This window comes from Oncorhynchus mykiss, unplaced genomic scaffold (assembly GCF_013265735.2).
Source record: "Oncorhynchus mykiss isolate Arlee unplaced genomic scaffold, USDA_OmykA_1.1 un_scaffold_87, whole genome shotgun sequence".
Lineage (NCBI taxonomy): Eukaryota > Metazoa > Chordata > Actinopteri > Salmoniformes > Salmonidae > Oncorhynchus > Oncorhynchus mykiss.
In genome coordinates this window covers 601220-620634 of record NW_023493659.1, presented here as the reverse complement: position 1 = coordinate 620634, position 19415 = coordinate 601220, and the positions used below count along the sequence as shown (strand labels likewise).

Genomic DNA, 19415 nt, shown 5'->3' with positions numbered 1-19415 from the left:
CAGGTCAGGTTCTAGAATAAAGGTCAAGTTGTAGTATGAAGGTCAGGTTCTAGAATAAAGGTCAAGTTGTAGTATGAAGGTCAGGTTCTAGAATATAGGTCAAGTTGTAGAATGAAGGTCAGGTTCTAGAATAAAGATCAAGTTGTAGAATCGACATCAGGTTCTAGAATAAAGGTCAAGTTGTAGAATGAAGGTCAGGTTCTAGAATATAGGTCAAGTTGTAGAATGAAGGTCAGGTTCTAGAATAAAGATCAAGTTGTAGTATGAAGGTCAGGTTCTAGAATAAAGGTCAAGTTGTAGAATGAAGGTCAGGTTCTAGAATAAAAATCAAGTTGTAGACTGAAGGCCAGGTTCTAGAATAAAGATCAAGTTGTAGACTGAAGGCCAGGTTCTAGAATAAAGATCAAGTTGTAGTATGAAGGTCAGGTTCTAGAATAAAGATAAAGTTGTAGTATGAAGGTCAGGTTCTAGAATAAAGATCAAGTTGTAGAATCAACGTCAGTTTCTAGAATAAAAATCAAGTTCTAGAATGAAGGTCAGGTTCTAGAATAAAGATCAAGTTGTAGAATGAAGGTCAGGTTCTAGAATAAATATCAAGTTGTAGTATGAAGGTCAGGTTCTAGAATAAAGATCAAGTTGTAGAATGAAGGTCAGGTTCTAGAATGACGATCAAGTTGTAGTATGAAAGTCAGGTTCTAGAATAAAGATCAAGTTCTAGAATAAAGATCAAGTTGTAGTATGAAGGTCAGGTTCTAGAATACAAATCAAGTTGTAGTATGAAAGTCGGGTTCTAGAATAAAGGTCAAGTTTTAGTATGAAGGTCAGGTTCTAGAATAAAGATCAAGTTGTAGTATGAAGGTCAGGTTCTAGAAGAAAGGTCAAGTTGTAGAATGAAGGTCAGGTTCTAGAATGAAGATCAAGATGTAGTATGAAAGTCAGGTTCTAGTATAAAGATCAAGTTCTAGAATCAACATCGGGTTCTATGAATAAAAATCAAGTTCTAGAATGAAGGTCAGGTTCTAGAATAAAGATCAAGTTCTGGAATTGACATCAGGTTCTAGAATAAAAGTCAAGTTGTAGTATGAAGGTCAGGTTCTAGAATAAAGATCAAGTTGTAGAATGAAGGTCAGGTTCTAGAATGAAGATCAAGTTGTAGTATGAAAGTCAGGTTCTAGAATAAAGATCAAGTTCTAGAATGCAGGTCAGGTTCTAGAATAAAGGTCAAGTTGTAGTATGAAGGTCAGGTTCTAGAATAAAGGTCAAGTTGTAGTATGAAGGTCAGGTTCTAGAATATAGGTCAAGTTGTAGAATGAAGGTCAGGTTCTAGAATAAAGATCAAGTTGTAGAATCGACATCAGGTTCTAGAATAAAGGTCAAGTTGTAGAATGAAGGTCAGGTTCTAGAATATAGGTCAAGTTGTAGAATGAAGGTCAGGTTCTAGAATAAAGTTCAAGTTGTAGTATGAAGGTCAGGTTCTAGAATAAAGGTCAAGTTGTAGAATGAAGGTCAGGTTCTAGAATAAAAATCAAGTTGTAGACTGAAGGCCAGGTTCTAGAATAAAGATCAAGTTGTAGACTGAAGGCCAGGTTCTAGAATAAAGATCAAGTTGTAGTATGAAGGTCAGGTTCTAGAATAAAGATAAAGTTGTAGTATGAAGGTCAGGTTCTAGAATAAAGATCAAGTTGTAGAATCAACGTCAGTTTCTAGAATAAAAATCAAGTTCTAGAATGAAGGTCAGGTTCTAGAATAAAGATCAAGTTGTAGACTGAAGGTCAGGTTCTATAATAAAGATCAAGTTGTAGTATGAAGGTCAGGTTCTAGAATAAAGATCAAGTTGTAGAATGAAGGTCAGGTTCTAGAATGACGATCAAGTTGTAGTATGAAAGTCAGGTTCTAGAATAAAGATCAAGTTCTAGAATGCAGGTCAGGTTCTAGAATAAAGATCAAGTTGTAGTATGAAGGTCAGGTTCTAGAATAAAAATCAAGTTGTAGTATGAAAGTCGGGTTCTAGAATAAAGGTCATGTTTTAGTATGAAGGTCAGGTTCTAGAATAAAGAACAAGTTGTAGTATGAAGGTCAGGTTCTAGAAGAAAGGTCAAGTTGTAGAATGAAGGTCAGGTTCTAGAATGAAGATCAAGATGTAGTATGAAAGTCAGGTTCTAGTATAAAGATCAAGTTCTAGAATCAACATCGGGTTCTATGAATAAAAATCAAGTTCTAGAATGAAGGTCAGGTTCTAGAATAAAGATCAAGTTCTGGAATTGACATCAGGTTCTACAATAAAAGTCAAGTTGTAGAATGAAGGTCAGGTTCTAGAATATAGGTCAAGTTGTAGAATGAAGGTCAGGTTCTAGAATAAAGATCAAGTTGTAGTATGAAGGTCAGGTTCTAGAATAAAGATCAAGTTGTAGAATGAAGGTCAGGTTCTATAATAAAAATCAAGTTGTAGACTGAAGGCCAGGTTCTAGAATAAAGATCAAGTTGTAGTATGAAGGTCAGGTTCTAGAATAAAGATAAAGTTGTAGTATGAAGGTCAGGTTCTAGAATAAATATCAAGTTGTAGAATGAAGGTCAGGTTCTGGAATGAAAATCAAGTTGTAGTATAAAAGTCAGGTTCTAGAATAAAGATCAAGTTCTAGAATGCAGGTCAGGTTCTAGAATAAAGGTAAAGTTGTAGTATGAAGGTCAGGTTCTAGAATAAAGGTCAAGTTGTAGTATGAAGGTCAGGTTCTAGAATAAAAATCAAGTTGTAGTATGAAAGTCGGGTTCTAGAATAAAGATCAAGTTGTAGAATGAAGGTCAGGTTCTAGAATGACGATCAAGTTGTAGTATGGAAGTCAGGTTCTAGAATAAAGATCAAGTTCTAGAATGCAGGTCAGGTTCTAGAATAAATATCAAGTTGTAGTATGAAGGTCAGGTTCTAGAATAAAAATCAAGTTGTAGTATGAAAGTCGGGTTCTAGAATAAAGGTCAAGTTTTAGTATGAAGGTCAGGTTCTAGAATAAAGATCAAGTTGTAGTATGAAGGTCAGGTTCTAGAAGAAAGGTCAAGTTGTAGAAAGAAGGTCAGGTTCTAGAATGAAGAACAAGATGTAGTATGAAAGTCAGGTTCTAGAATAAAGATCAAGTTCTAGAATCAACATCGGGTTCTATGAATAAAAATCAAGTTCTAGAATGAAGGTCAGGTTCTAGAATAAAGATCAAGTTCTGGAATCGACATCAGGTTCTAGAATAAAGGTCAAGTTGTAGAATGAAGGTCAGGTTCTAGAATAAAGATCAAGTTGTAGTATGAAGGTCAGGTTCTAGAATAAAGATCAAGTTGTAGAATGAAGGTCAGGTTCTAGAATAAAAATCAAGTTGTAGACTGAAGGCCAGGTTCTAGAATAAAGATCAAGTTGTAGACTGAAGGCCAGGTTCTAGAATAAATATCAAGTTGTAGTATGAAGGTCAGGTTCTAGAATAAAGATAAAGTTGTAGTATGAAGGTCAGGTTCTAGAATAAACATCAAGTAGTAGAATCAACGTCAGTTTCTAGAATAAAAATCAAGTTCTAGAATGAAGGTCAGGTTCTAGAATAAAGATCAAGTTGTAGACTGAAGGTCAGGTTCTATAATAAAGATCAAGTTGTAGTATGAAGGTCAGGTTCTAGAATAAAGATCAAGTTGTAGAATGAAGGTCAGGTTCTAGAATGAAGATCAAGTTGTAGTATGAAAGTCAGGTTCTAGAATAAAGATCAAGTTCTAGAATGCAGGTCAGGTTCTAGAATAAAGGTCAAGTTGTAGTATGAAGGTCAGGTTCTAGAATAAAGGTCAAGTTGTAGTATGAAGGTCAGGTTCTAGAATATAGGTCAAGTTGTAGAATGAAGATCAGGTTCTAGAATAAAGATCAAGTTGTAGAATCGACATCAGGTTCTAGAATAAAGGTCAAGTTGTAGAATGAAGGTCAGGTTCTAGAATATAGGTCAAGTTGTAGAATGAAGGTCAGGTTCTAGAATAAAGATCAAGTTGTAGTATGAAGGTCAGGTTCTAGAATAAAGGTCAAGTTGTAGAATGAAGGTCAGGTTCTAGAATAAAAATCAAGTTGTAGACTGAAGGCCAGGTTCTAGAATAAAGATCAAGTTGTAGACTGAAGGCCAGGTTCTAGAATAAAGATCAAGTTGTAGTATGAAGGTCAGGTTCTAGAATAAAGATAAAGTTGTAGTATGAAGGTCAGGTTCTAGAATAAAGATCAAGTTGTAGAATCAACGTCAGTTTCTAGAATAAAAATCAAGTTCTAGAATGAAGGTCAGGTTCTAGAATAAAGATCAAGTTGTAGACTGAAGGTCAGGTTCTAGAATAAAGATCAAGTTGTAGTATGAAGGTCAGGTTCTAGAATAAAGATCAAGTTGTAGAATGAAGGTCAGGTTCTAGAATGACGATCAAGTTGTAGTATGAAAGTCAGGTTCTAGAATAAAGATCAAGTTCTAGAATGCAGGTCAGGTTCTAGAATAAAGATCAAGTTGTAGTATGAAGGTCAGGTTCTAGAATAAAAATCAAGTTGTAGTATGAAAGTCGGGTTCTAGAATAAAGGTCAAGTTTTAGTATGAAGGTCAGGTTCTAGAATAAAGATCAAGTTGTAGTATGAAGGTCAGGTTCTAGAAGAAAGGTCAAGTTGTAGTATGAAGGTCAGGTTCTAGAATAAAAATCAAGTTGTAGTATGAAAGTCGGGTTCTAGAATAAAGATCAAGTTGTAGAATGAAGGTCAGGTTCTAGAATGACGATCAAGTTGTAGTATGGAAGTCAGGTTCTAGAATAAAGATCAAGTTCTAGAATGCAGGTCAGGTTCTAGAATAAATATCAAGTTGTAGTATGAAGGTCAGGATCTAGAATAAAAATCAAGTTGTAGTATGAAAGTCGGGTTCTAGAATAAAGGTCAAGTTTTAGTATGAAGGTCAGGTTCTAGAATAAAGATCAAGTTGTAGTATGAAGGTCAGGTTCTAGAAGAAAGGTCAAGTTGTAGAATGAAGGTCAGGTTCTAGAATGAAGATCAAGATGTAGTATGAAAGTCAGGTTCTAGAATAAAGATCAAGTTCTAGAATCAACATCGGGTTCTATGAATAAAAATCAAGTTGTAGAATGAAGGTCAGGTTCTAGAATAAAGATCAAGTTGTAGTATGAAGGTCAGGTTCTAGAATAAAGATCAAGTTGTAGAATGAAGGTCAGGTTCTAGAATAAAAATTAAGTTGTAGACTGAAGGCCAGGTTCTAGAATAAAGATCAAGTTGTAGACTGAAGGCCAGGTTCTAGAATAAATATCAAGTTGTAGTATGAAGGTCAGGTTCTAGAATAAAGATAAAGTTGTAGTATGAAGGTCAGGTTCTAGAATAAAGATCAAGTAGTAGAATCAACGTCAGTTTCTAGAATAAAAAGCAAGTTCTAGAATGAAGGTCAGGTTCTAGAATAAAGATCAAGTTGTAGACTGAAGGTCAGGTTCTATAATAAAGATCAAGTTGTAGTATGAAGGTCAGGTTCTAGAATAAAGATCAAGTTGTAGAATGAAGGTCAGGTTCTAGAATGAAGATCAAGTTGTAGTATGAAAGTCAGGTTCTAGAATAAAGATCAAGTTCTAGAATGCAGGTCAGGTTCTAGAATAAAGGTCAAGTTGTAGTATGAAGGTCAGGTTCTAGAATAAAGGTCAAGTTGTAGTATGAAGGTCAGGTTCTAGAATATAGGTCAAGTTGTAGAATGAAGGTCAGGTTCTAGAATAAAGATCAAGTTGTAGAATCGACATCAGGTTCTAGAATAAAGGTCAAGTTGTAGAATGAAGGTCAGGTTCTAGAATATAGGTCAAGTTGTAGAATGAAGGTCAGGTTCTAGAATAAAGATCAAGTTGTAGTATGAAGGTCAGGTTCTAGAATAAAGATCAAGTTGTAGAATCAACGTCAGTTTCTAGAATAAAAATCAAGTTCTAGAATGCAGGCCAGGTTCTAGAATAAAGATCAAGTTGTAGACTGAAGGCCAGGTTCTAGAATAAAGATCAAGTTGTAGTATGAAGGTCAGGTTCTAGAATAAAGATCAAGTTGTAGAATGAAGGTCAGGTTCTAGAATGACGATCAAGTTGTAGTATGAAAGTCAGGTTCTAGAATAAAGATCAAGTTCTAGAATGCAGGTCAGGTTCTAGAATAAAGATCAAGTTGTAGTATGAAGGTCAGGTTCTAGAATAAAAATCAAGTTGTAGTATGAAAGTCGGGTTCTAGAATAAAGGTCAAGTTTTAGTATGAAGGTCAGGTTCTAGAATAAAGATCAAGTTGTAGTATGAAGGTCAGGTTCTAGAAGAAAGGTCAAGTTGTAGAATGAAGGTCAGGTTCTAGAATGAAAATCAAGATGTAGTATGAAAGTCAGGTTCTAGAATAAAGATCAAGTTCTAGAATCAACATCGGGTTCTATGAATAAAAATCAAGTTCTAGAATGTAGGTCAGGTTCTAGAATAAAGATCAAGTTCTGGAATTGACATCAGGTTCTAGAATAAAAGTCAAGTTGTAGAATGAAGGTCAGGTTCTAGAATATAGGTCAAGTTGTAGAATGAAGGTCAGGTTCTAGAATAAAGATCAAGTTGTAGTATGAAGGTCAGGTTCTAGAATAAAGATCAAGTTGTAGAATGAAGGTCAGGTTCTATAATAAAAAATCAAGTTGTAGACTGAAGGCCAGGTTCTAGAATAAAGATCAAGTTGTAGTATGAAGGTCAGGTTCTAGAATAAAGATAAAGTTGTAGTATGAAGGTCAGGTTCTAGAATAAAGATCAAGTTGTAGAATCAACGTCACTTTCTAGAATAAAAATCAAGTTCTAGAATGAAGTTCAGGTTCTAGAATAAAGATCAAGTTGTAGACTGAAGGTCAGGTTCTAGAATAAAGATCAAGTTGTAGTATGAAGGTCAGGTTCTAGAATAAAGATCAAGTTGTAGAATGAAGGTCAGGTTCTAGAATGAAGATCAAGTTGTAGTATGAAAGTCAGGTTCTAGAATAAAAATCAAGTTCTAGAATGCAGGTCAGGTTCTAGAATAAAGATCAAGTTGTAGTATGAAGGTCAGGTTCTAGAATAAAAATCAAGTTGTCAGGTTCTAGAATAAAGATCAAGTTGTAGTATGAAGGTCAGGTTCTAGAATAAAAATCAAGTTGTAGTATGAAAGTCGGGTTCTAGAATAAAGGTCAAGTTTTAGTATGAAGGTCAGGTTCTAGAATAAAGATCAAGTTCTAGAATCAACATCGGGTTCTATGAATAAAAATCAAGTTCTAGAATGAAGGTCAGGTTCTAGAATAAAGATCAAGTTCTGGAATTGACATCAGGTTCTAGAATAAAAGTCAAGTTGTAGAATGAAGGTCAGGTTCTAGAATATAGGTCAAGTTGTAGAATGAAGGTCAGGTTCTAGAATAAAGATCAAGTTGTAGTATGAAGGTCAGGTTCTAGAATAAAGATCAAGTTGTAGAATGAAGGTCAGGTTCTATAATAAAAATCAAGTTGTAGACTGAAGGCCAGGTTCTAGAATAAAGATCAAGTTGTAGTATGAAGGTCAGGTTCTAGAATAAAGATAAAGTTGTAGTATGAAGGTCAGGTTCTAGAATAAAGATCAAGTTGTAGAATCAACGTCACTTTCTAGAATAAAAATCAAGTTCTAGAATGAAGTTCAGGTTCTAGAATAAAGATCAAGTTGTAGAATGAAGGTCAGGTTCTAGAATAAAGATCAAGTTGTAGTATGAAGGTCAGGTTCTAGAATAAAGATCAAGTTGTAGAATGAAAGTCAGGTTCTAGAATAAAAATCAAGTTCTAGAATGCAGGTCAGGTTCTATAATAAAGGTCAAGTTGTAGTATGAAGGTCAGGTTCTAGAATAAAGATCAAGTTGTAGTATGAAGGTCAGGTTCTAGAAGAAAGGTCAAGTTGTAGAATGAAGGTCAGGTTCTAGAATGAAGATCAAGATGTAGTATGAAAGTTAGGTTCTAGTATAAAGATCAAGTTCTAGAATCAACATCGGGTTCTATGAATAAAAATCAAGTTCTAGAATGAAGGTCAGGTTCTAGAATAAAGATCAAGTTCTGGAATTGACATCAGGTTCTAGAATAAAAGTCAAGTTGTAGAATGAAGGTCAGGTTCTAGAATATAGGTCAAGTTGTAGAATGAAGGTCAGGTTCTAGAATAAAGATCAAGTTGTAGTATGAAGGTCAGGTTCTAGAATAAAGATCAAGTTGTAGAATGAAGGTCAGGTTCTATAATAAAAATCAAGTTGTAGACTGAAGGCCAGGTTCTAGAATAAAGATCAAGTTGTAGTATGAAGGTCAGGTTCTAGAATAAAGATAAAGTTGTAGTATGAAGGTCAGGTTCTAGAATAAAGATCAAGTTGTAGAATCAACGTCACTTTCTAGAATAAAAATCAAGTTCTAGAATGAAGTTCAGGTTCTAGAATAAAGATCAAGTTGTAGAATGAAGGTCAGGTTCTAGAATGAAGATCAAGTTGTAGTATGAAGGTCAGGTTCTAGAATAAAGATCAAGTTGTAGAATGAAGGTCAGGTTCTAGAATGAAGATCAAGTTGTAGTATGAAAGTCAGGTTCTAGAATAAAAATCAAGTTCTAGAATGCAGGTCAGGTTCTATAATAAAGGTCAAGTTGTAGTATGAAGGTCAGGTTCTAGAATAAAGATCAAGTTGTAGTATGAAGGTCAGGTTCTAGAATAAAGATCAAGTTGTAGTATGAAAGTCAGGTTCTAGAATACAGATCAAGTTCTAGAATGAAGGTCAGGTTCTAGAATAAAGATCAAGTTGTAGTATGAAGGTCAGGTTCTAGAATAAAAATCAAGTTGTAGTATGAAGATCAGGTTCTAGAAGAAAGGTCAAGTTGTAGAATGAAGGTCAGGTTCTGGAATGAAAATCAAGTTGTAGTATAAAAGTCAGGTTCTAGAATAAAGATCAAGTTCTAGAATGCAGGTCAGGTTCTAGAATAAAGGTAAAGTTGTAGTATGAAGGTCAGGTTCTAGAATAAAGGTCAAGTTGTAGTATGAAGGTCAGGTTCTAGAATAAAAATCAAGTTGTAGTATGAAAGTCGGGTTCTAGAATAAAGGTCAAGTTGTAGTATGAAGATCAGGTTCTAGAATAAAGGTCAAGTTCTAGAATGAAGATCAGGTTCGAGAATAAAAATCAAGTTGTAGTATGAAAGTCGGGTTCTAGAATAAAGGTCAAGTTGTAGTATGAAGATCAGGTTCTAGAATAAAGGTCAAGTTCTAGAATGAAGGTCAGGTTCGAGAATAAAGATCAAGTTGTAGTATGAAGGTCAGGTTTTAGAATAAATGTCAAGTTGTAGAATGAGAATGCTGAGCTATAAATGGTACTCACCGTCCCACTGCTCCCCTCCAGTCCTCCTGTGGAGGGAAACACACACAGTGTGTTAGCTACAGCAGCAGCATTAACGCTAACCTGGTTCACCCAGCAACAGGAATCTGGGTAATATCATCGTACCTGTCACCGAGGATGAGTAGGTGTGCTGGTTACTAAGCAATGAAGAGTCAGACCCCGCCTCCTCCCCTGATCTCCTTGACAATGCCATGGAGCCGTTCACCTAACAGACAATCAATAAGGAACCAAGAGCATCAGAACCATTCAATCAATCAACCAAATGTCAATCAATAAATGAATGAGAGTGGGTGTGGCTCCCCACCTGTGTGTTGCTGAGCATATCTAACGGACGTGGCTGCAGGTGTGTCTGGGTAAGTTCCGTCACAATGGTCGTCGTGACAACACAGTTCCTCCCTCCAATCAGGGCGCTGACGGCCGACACCTGTGTCTTCTGATTGGCACCAGGGTGTTCGGTGGGTGGGGGGGAGTGAATGGGTGAGGAGGGGGATTGAAGGGCTGAGGAAGGCGGGGAGGACGGGAGAGTCTCTCCATTCACCCTCACCAAGCCATCTACCTGTAGACAGAGTGATGAGAGGTTAACTCACCAAACCATCTACCTGTAGACAGAGTGATGAGAGGTTACCTTGGTGTGGGGTATCATTAGATTTCGGGTGGTGTGGGGTATCATTAGATTTGGGGTGGTGTGAGGTATCATTAGATTTGGGGTGGTGTGGGGTATCATTAGATTTGGGGTGGTGTGGGGTATCATTAGATTTGGGGTGGTGTGAGGTATTATTAGATTTGGGGTGGTGTGGGGTATCATTAGATTTGGGGTATCATTAGATTTGGGGTGGTGTGGGGTATCATTAGATTTGGGGTATCGTTAGATTTGGGGTGGGGTGTCATTAGATTTGGGGTAGTGTGGGGTATCATTAGATTTGGGGTGGTGTGGGGTATCATTAGATTTGGGGTATCATTAGATTTGGGGTGGGGTGGGGTGTCATTAGATTTGGGGTGGTGTGGGGTATCATTAGATTTGGGGTGGTGTGGGGTATCATTAGATTTGGGGTGGTGTGAGGTATCATAAGATTTGGGGTGGTGTGGGGTATCATTAGATTTGGGGTATCATTTGATTTGGGGTGGGGTGGGGTATCATTAGATTTGAGGTGGTGTGAGGTATCATTAGATTTGGGGTGGTGTGGGGTATCATTAGATTTGGGTTATCATTAGATTTGGGGTGGGGTGAGGTGTCATTAGATTTGGGGTGGTGTGGGGTATCATTAGATTTGGGGTGGTGTGAGGTATCGTTAGATTTGGGGTGGTGTGGGGTATCATTAGATTTGGGGTGGTGTATCATTAGGGTGGGGTGTCATTAGATTTGGGGTGGTGTGGGGTATCATTAGATTTGGGGTGGTGTGGGGTATCATTAGATTTGGGGTGGTGTGGGGTATCATTAGATTTGGGGTGGTGTGAGGTATCATTAGATTTGGGGTGGTGTGGGGTATCATTAGATTTGGGGTATCATTAGATTTGGGGTGGGGTATCATTAGATTTGGGGTGGTGTGAGGTATCATTAGATTTGGGGTGGTGTGGGGTATCATTAGATTTGGGTTATCATTAGATTTGGGGTGGGGTGAGGTGTCATTAGATTTGGGGTGGTGTGGGGTATCATTAGATTTGGGGTGGTGTGAGGTATCGTTAGATTTGGGGTGGTATGGGGTATTTGTAGAATGAAGGTCAGGTAGTTGTAGAATGAAGGTCAGGTTCTGGAATGAAAATCAAGTTGTAGTATAAAAGTCAGGTTCTAGAATAAAGATCAAGTTCTAGAATGCAGGTCAGGTTCTAGAATAAAGGTAAAGTTGTAGTATGAAGGTCAGGTTCTAGAATAAAGGTCAAGTTGTAGTATGAAGGTCAGGTTCTAGAATAAAAATCAAGTTGTAGTATGAAAGTCGGGTTCTAGAATAAAGGTTTCGGGGCATCATTAGATTTGGGGTGGTGTGGGGTATCATTAGATTTGGGGTGGTGTGAGGTATCATTAGATTTGGGGTGGTGTGGGGTGTCATTAGATTTGGGGTGGTGTGGGGTATCATTAGATTTGGGGTGATTCGGGGCATCATTAGATTTGGGGTGGTGTGGGGTATCATTAGATTTGGGGTGGTATGGGGTATCATTAGATTTGGGGTGATTCGGGGTATCATTAGATAAAAATGGGGTGCTGGCTGATAAAGTGTGAATTCTCCTAGCCCCTAAAGCGTCTAGGCTCAACCATTTTCTCAAAGTGTCAACACATTGAAATGAATAGAGGTGCCCGTTTGGGCTGTTCGTCCCCCACGGACGGTGGTCTCAAGAGCTATGTCACAATGGGACGCCGGACTATTGCGTCTGTGTCTGTGGACGCTGAATTACGCTTAACCCCTAACCCCTATCCCTACCTGCCCTTACCTTAACAGGATTGTGTCCAGGCTGTGTCTCTGGTGGCTGGCAGTAGGGCTTGGCTGTTAGGAGAGGGAGGGGCCGGGAGGGGGGGGAGATGGGAGGGGGGAGTGTGTGCTGACTTTGTGTGGAGTGGTTTTGTGTGTGCGTGTGTTGGGTGTGTTGGGTGTTTTGGGTTTGGAGCTGTGTGTGTTGGGTGTGTGTGACAGAGATTTGTTTTTTGGGGGGGGCTCGGGGCTCTTGCTTTGTGTCAGTCTGCAGGGCCTCTAGTCCGTTTCCAGCTCGTTCTGGGTTGTCAGGGTCAGAGTCGGGGTTGTAGTCAGCAGTAATGGTTCTAGACTCAGGGTTCTGGTTAGTAATTATGCTTCTAGACTCAGGGTTCTGGTCAGTAATAATGGTTCTAGACTCAGGGTTCTGGTCAGGGGTAATGGTTCTAGACTCAGGGTTCTGGTCAGCAGTAATGGTTCTAGACTCAGGGTTCTGGTTAGTAATAATGGTTCTAGGGTTAGGGTTCTGGTCAGTAGTAATGGTTCTAGACTCAGGGTTCTGGTCAGAGGTAATGGTTCTAGACTTAGGGTTCTGGTCAGTACTAATGGTTCTAGACTCAAGGTTCTGGTCAGTAGTAATGGTTCTAGACTCTGGGTTCTGGTCAGTAGTAATGGTTGTAGACTCAGAGTTCTGGTCAGTAGTAATGGTTGTAGACTCAGAGTTCTGGTTATTAATACTGGTTCTAGGGTTAGGGTTCTGGTCAGTAGTAATGGTTCTAGACTCAGGGTTCTGGTCAGTAGTGATGGTTTTAGACTCAGGGTTCTGGTTGGTAGTAATGGTTCTAGACTCAAGATTCTGGTTGGTAGTAGTGGTTCTAAACTCAGGGTTCTGGTTGGTAGCAGGTGTTCTAGAATCAGGGTTCTGGTCAGTAGTAATGGTTCTAGGTAGCTGCAGACTGTCCAGCGTTGAATCACTGATGGTGAAGCGGAGAGCGTAACGCTGGAGAACCATGGCAGCTTCCGCCTTAGAGCCCGCCCTCCTGTACGCATCACACAGCTCCGCCTCCCTACGCTCTCTGTAGTGAAAGAGGGGGGGTAGAGTTTATTCCATTTTTAATGAACCTGTATTAACCTTTAACCTTTAGTCACAGTGAGATACAACTATTTTACAAGACAGACCTGTATTAGAAGCTGGTGAGACAAGGAGTGAGAAAGATTTAGGTCCCCTCTCCTCCTCCTCTCCCTCCCCCCTCCTCCCTCCCCTTCCCCTCTCTTCTCCTCTCCCTCCACCCTCTCCTCCCCTCTCCTCCTCCTCCTCCCTCCCTCCCTCCCTCCCTCCCCTCCCTCCCCTTTCCTCTAATCTCTCCTCCCTCCCCTCCTCCCCTCTCCTCTCCTCTCTTCCTCCTCCCCTCTCCTCCTCCTCCCTTTCCTCTCTTTCCCTCCCTCTCCTTCTCCTCCTTCCTCTCTCCGTACTTGTCCTCTACGATCTCTCTGTACGTCTTGATGTTCTTCTTCTTCTGGGTGTGGCCTCCCTCCTCCTCCTTCATCATCCTCTCCATCCGCTTCCTCTCCTCCTCTTTCCTGATCAGATCCTGAGAAGCACTGCGGCGACGACTCTTCCACCGGGCTAGGTCCTAGAGGGTGGGGAGGAGGGAGGAGAGGGGGATGAGAGGAGAGGGGAGGAGAGAGGAGAGGGGGATGAGATGAGAGGGGAGGAGAGAGGAGAGGGGGATGAGAGGAGAGGGGAGGAGAGAGGAGAGAGGGATGAGAGGAGAGGGGAGGAGAGAGGAGAGAGGGATGAGAGGAGAGGGGAGGAGAGAGGAGAGAGGGATGAGAGGAGAGGGGAGGAGAGAGGAGAGGGGGATGAGAGGAGAGGGGAGGAGAGAGGAGAGAGGAGAGAGGAGAGAGGGATGAGAGGAGAGTGGATGAGGAGAGGAGAGAGGGATGAGAGGAGAGGGGAGGAGAGCGGAGGAGAGAGGAGAGAGGGATGAGAGAAGAGGGGAGGAGAGCGGAGGAGAGAGGGATGAGAGGAGAGAGGGAAGAGGAGTGGAGAGAGGAGCGTGGGTGAGGAGAGAGGGATGAGAGGAGAGTGGATGAGGAGAGGGGAGAGGGATGAGAGGAGAGGGGAGGAGAGAGGAGAGAGGGATGAGAGGAGAGGGGAGGAGAGGAGAGGAGAGGAGAGGGGAGGAGAGAGAGGGATGAGAGGGGAACGGGAAGAGGAGTGGAGAGAGGAGAGAGGGATGAGAGGAGAGGGGAGGAGAGGAGAGGAGAGGAGAGAGGGATGAGAGGAGAGGGGAGGAGAGAGGAGAGAGGGATGAGAGGAGAGGGGAGGAGAGAGGAGAGAGGAGAGAGGGATGAGAGGAGAGTGGATGAGGAGAGGAGAGAGGGATGAGAGGAGAGAGGGAAGAGGAGTGGAGAGGGGAGGAGAGAGGAGAGAGGAGAGAGGGATGAGAGGAGAGCGGGAAGAGGAGTGGAGAGAGGAGAGTGGGTGAGGAGAGAGGGATGAGAGGAGAGTGGATGAGGAGAGGGATGAGAGGAGAGTGGGAAGAGGAGTGGAGAGAGGAGAGTGGGTGAGGAGAGGAGAGAGGGATGAGTGGAGAGTGGATGAGGAGAGGAGGGAGGGATGTCTGTCTGTGCCTAGAGGGAGGAAAGGAGAGAGGAGATTCTGTCCATCCGTCTGTCTTACGTCTTGCCATTCCTCCTCCTCCTGGTGATTGGTGTACTGTTCCTGCATGCCGTCATATCGTGATTGGCCGAGAGGCTGAAGTAGTCCCGCCCCCTCTTCCTCGCTGTGCATGTTAATTATACTTATGCTCCTAGACAGCAGGGAACCGGAAACAGGAAATCAGAGTGATGTCAGAGAGGAGCTGCCATTAGCTGTTTGCTGTTTTGGTTGAATGCATATGGAGGAAGGGTAGGCAGGGTAGGGTAGGGTAGGTTGGGTAGGGTTGGGTAGGGTAGGTGGGTAGGTAGGCAGGGTAGGGTATGGTAGGGTAGGTAGGGTAGGGTTGGGTAGGGTAGGTGGGTAGGGTAGGTTGGGTAGGGTAGGTTAGGTGGGTAGGTAGGCAGGGTAGGGTAGGGTAGGTTGGGTAGAGTTGGGTAGGGTCGGGTAGAGTAGGTTGTGTAGGGTAGGGTGGGTTGGGTAGGGTGGGGTTGGGTAGGGTAGGTAAGGTAAGGTTCAGTAGGGTAGGTAAGGTAGGGTAGGGTAGGGTGGGTAGGTAGGTAGGTAGGTAGGTAGGTAGGTAGGTAGGTAGGTAGGTAGGGTAGAGTAGGGAGGGTAGGGTAGGTAGGTATAGAGTAGGGTATGTTGGGTAGAGTTGGGTAGGTTAGGGTAGCTAGGTAGGTATGAATGGAGGTAGGGTAGGTTGGGTAGCTAGGTAGGTATGAATGGAGGTAGGGTAGGTATGTAGGGTAGGTAGGGTAGGTACTGTATGTAGGGTAGGTAGGGTAGGTAGGTAGGGCAAGGTAGGTTGGGTAGGTAGGTAGGTAGGTAGGTAGGGCAGGTAGGGTGGAGTAGGGTGGAGTAGGGTAGGTAGGTAGGGTAGGGTAGGTACTGTATGTAGGGTAGGTAGGGTAGGGTAGGGTAGGTAGGTAGGTAGGTATGTAGGGTAGGGAAGATGGGTAGGTAGGTAGGTAGGTAGGGTAGGTAGGTAGGGTAGGTACTGTATGTAGGGTAGGTAGGTAGGTAGGGCAGGGTAGGTAGGGTAGAGTAGGTAGGGTAGGTAGGGCAGGGTAGGTAGGTAGGGTAGGGTAGGTACTGTATGTAGGGTAGGTAGGTAGGGTAGGTAGGGTAGAGTAGGGTAGGTAGGTAGGGTAGGTACTGTATGTAGGGTAGGTAGGTAGGTAGGTAGGGCAGGGTAGGTAGGGTAGAGTAGGGTAGGTAGGGTAGGTAGGGCAGGGTAGGTAGGTAGGGTAGGGTAGGTACTGTATGTAGGGTAGGTAGGTAGGGTAGAGTAGGGTAGGTAGGTAGGTAGGGCAGGGTAGGTAGGGTAGGTAGGTCAGGGTAGGTAGGGTAGAGTAGGGTAGGGTAGGGTAGGTAGGTAGGGCAGGGTAGGTAGGGTAGGGTAGAGTAGGGTAGAGTAGAGTAGGGTAGGGTTGGGTAGGGTAGGGTAGGGTAGGTAGGTAGGTTTGGCAGGGTAGGTAGGGTAGAGTAGGGTAGGGTAGGGTAGGTAGGGTAGAGTAGGGTAGGTAGGGTAGGGTAGGTAGGGTAAGGTAGGTAGGGTAGGGTAGGTAGGGTAGGGTAGGTAGAGTAGAGTAGAGTAGGGTAGGTAGGGTAGGTAGGGTAGGAAGGGTAGGAGAGAGAGAGTGTGTACTCCTCAGACATCTTAGACAGAGAGAGGCTTACTCCAACTCCTCAGACATCTTAGACACTCTCCTGCTCAACCTGCAGAGAGAGAGAGGTGGAGAGCGAGAGATTGAGAGGGGGGAAAGAGAGAGAGAGTGCGAGAGGGGGAAAGAGAGAGGGAGTGCGAGAGTGCGAGAGAGAGAGAGAGAGAGAGGGGAAAGAGAGACAGAGAGAGGAGGTAGAGAGATAGGGTGGAGAGAGAGAGAGTTAGTAACAACATGACAGATCTGATGTAATATAACAGAAACAACATGTGTGTGTGTGTGTGGGGGGGGGGGGGGTATGGGTGTATGTGTGGGTGTGTGTGTGTGGGTGTGTGTGGGTGTGTGTGTGTGGGTGTGCGCGGGTGTGTGCAGGTGTGTGCGTGGGTGTGTGTATGTGGGTGTGGGGGTGTGGGTGTGTGGGTGTGTGTGTGGGTGTGGGTGTGTGTGTGTGTGGGGGTGTGTGTGTGTGGGTGTGTGTGTGTGGGTGTGGGTGTGTGTGTGTGTGTGTGTGTGTGTGTGTGTGTGTGTGTGTGTGTGTGTGTGATCTCACATCATAGGAGGCAGATCATTGTCTTCCACCCAGAACGGTCTTCTCTTAGACTCTCCCACCTTTTTCCCTCTCTCCATCTCTGTCTCCTCTCCTCTCTCAATCTCTATCTCCTTCCGTCTCTCCTTCATCTCTGTCTCCATCTGTATCTCCTTCTCTATCTCCTTCCCGCTCTCCTCTCTCTCCATCTCTGTCTCCTCTCCTCTCTCCATCTCTCTCTCCTTCCCTCTCTCCTTCTCTCTCTCCATCTCTGTCTCCTCTCCTCTCTCCATCTCTCTCTCTTTCCCTCTCTCCATCTCTCTCTCCTTCCCTCTCTCCATGTCTCTCTCCATCTCTGTCTCCTCTCCTCTCTCCATCTCTCTCTCTTTCCCTCTCTCCATCTCTCTCTCCTTCCCTCTCTCCTTCCCTCTCTCCTCTCCTCTCTCCTTCCCTCTCTCCTTCCCTCTCTCCATCCCCTCCTCCCTCCTTTTTTTCCCTCCCACTAAGCTGGGGGAGAGGAGGGGTGGGAGGAGGAGTGAGGGTGTGGGAGGAGAGTAGGGTGGAGGGAGAAGAGGGGGAGGAGAGATAGGGGTTGTCCTCGAGACACTTCCTGGTTGGGGCTTCAGTTCCTGTTGCTGTGGAAACGCCACTGCTGAGAAAGACGGCCAGTGACATCATCAAGCGGGGACAGTTCAACACAGATCAGATGAAACCAAGCGATTACAGACACAGACCAAACCAAACGATCACAGACACAGACCAAACCAAGCAATCACAGACACAGACAAAACCAAGTGATCACAGACCAGACCAAACCAAGCACTCACAGATACAGAGCACGGAGCTATCCAAACCATAGCACCAGACAGTAGTAGTCAAACCCAGACCATGATGTCAGAGCACCACCAGACAGTAGTAGTCAAACCCAGACCATGATGTCAGAGCACCACCAGACAGATGTTTTAGTTGTGATACATCAGACCAGACAGACAGTAACTGTTAGACGGACGGACGCACGCACGCATGCACGCACGCACGCACGCACACACATACACACACACACACACACACACACACACACACACGTTAGTGGGTAAGCAAAGCACCAAGTCTCCAAGCATCATCAGTGTGTCAGTCTGTTGTCCTGTCTGTACCTGGGTTGCTGTTTGTGTCTGTAGAGTTGGTTGGGTCCACCAGAGGGGGTGTTCTGGTAGAGTTGGTTGGGTCCACCAGAGGGGGTGTTCTGGTAGAGTTGGTTGGGTCCACCAGAGGGGGTGTTCTTGTAGAGTTGGTTGGGTCCACCAGAGGGGGTGTTCTTGTAGAGTTGGTTGGGTCCACCAGAGGGGGTGTTCTGGTAGAGTTGGTTGGGTCCACCAGAGGGGGTGTTCTTGTAGAGTTGGTTGGGTCCACCAGATGGGATGTTCTGGTAGAGTTGGTTGGGTCCACCAGAGGGGGTGTTCTGGTAGAGTTGGTTGGGTCCACCAGCGGGGGTGTTCTTGTAGAGTTGGTTGGGTCCACCAGAGGGGGTGTTCTTCTGTTGGGCCGCTCCAGGGACAGGCAGGAACAGGTTAAAGGAGCGTCCAGTTCTCCCCGCGCTGTGTTGGTATGCCCCGGTCCTACGAGCCAACATATCATCCTTCTCCAGGTCTGGTACAGGGCACTCTTCCTCCTCCTCATCATCATCATCATAGTTACAATGGCTGGGAACGGGCGGCCTGACGACCATTGCCACGTTGGGGTGCTGTTGAGGCATGTCCATGGAGACCCTGGATTGCTGTATCTTCCTGTCTGTAACTACTTCCTGTGCTGGGCGTTTGGAACCCGGCAGTGGTAGGAAGCGGTTGAATGTTGTTGTCGTGGTGTTGTGGGTCCTGGGGAACGCGCCTGTCTTCCTGGCCATCATGTCATCCTTCTGAAGGTCCGGAACCTTCCTTTCATCTCTCCCTCCATCCTCCTCCTCCTCTCTCACTCTGCTCTCGTACTGCGCCAGACGGGCTTCTAGCTCCAACAGGGTGGGAGGAGACTCTGGGCTCAGGGGGGAGGGGCCAGGGTTGGGAGGCGGGGTATGTGTGGTGTCGACTCCGCCCATATGGCTGTGAGGTCATCAAGGGGGGAGAAGAGGTAGTGTAACTTTTGTAACCATAGCAGCAGGAAGAACACAACAATCCCCTTCTGACACACACATAGACTGAGAGAGAGAGAGAAACAAAGGGAGAGAGAGCGCTCGATAGATAGAGAGAGAGAGAGAGAGAGAGAGAGAGAGAGAGAGAGAGAGAGAGAGAGAGAGAGAGAGAGAGAGAGAGAGAGAGAGAGAGAGAGAGAGAGAGAGAGAGAGAGAGAGAGAGAGAGAGAAAGGGAAAGGGAGAAAGAGCGAAAGGGAGAAAGAGAGAGAAAGGGAGAGATGGAAGAGAGAAATGTATAATGCCTTTCCATCTCTCTATGGCAACTTCCTGTGCAGCAATTAAGATAAAACACAGAACACATGTAGCTTCACACACAGCTACTCATAGAGCTAGTGACTTATGATAATAATGAATATAGCTGTAAGCAGCAATGAACGGGGTTCACAGGACGGCAGAAAAGACACAGGATCAGTTGGATAACAAAGCCCTCATGTATGAACTATTTTCTTTTATGTCTAATCAGTAAAAGCATCATCAATAAACCCCAGGAAGAGTAGCTGCTGCCTTGGCAGGAACTAATGGGGATCCATAATAAACCCCAGGAAGAGTAGCTGCTGCCTTGGCAGGAACTAATGGGGATCCATAATAAACCCCAGGAAGAGT

General features: G+C 43.6%; 1 protein-coding gene across 4 annotated transcripts in view; it reads right to left on the bottom strand.

Moving 5' to 3' along the window:
* LOC110517278 (LIM and calponin homology domains-containing protein 1-like) overlaps positions 1 to 19415 on the bottom strand; it is a 92214-nt gene that overhangs the window by 27087 nt on the left and 45712 nt on the right. For all 4 annotated transcript variants that reach the window (XM_036971950.1, XM_036971951.1, XM_036971949.1 and 1 more), the window contains 7 exons: positions 16120 to 16158; positions 14461 to 14590; positions 13248 to 13408; positions 11797 to 12850; positions 9677 to 9928; positions 9478 to 9577; positions 9355 to 9380 (listed from right to left, as the gene is read on the bottom strand). In XM_036971950.1, coding sequence (XP_036827845.1) covers positions 9355 to 9380; positions 9478 to 9577; positions 9677 to 9928; positions 11797 to 12850; positions 13248 to 13408; positions 14461 to 14590; positions 16120 to 16158 — 1762 coding nt within the window. The remainder of the gene's footprint in view (positions 1 to 9354; positions 9381 to 9477; positions 9578 to 9676; positions 9929 to 11796; positions 12851 to 13247; positions 13409 to 14460; positions 14591 to 16119; positions 16159 to 19415) is intronic.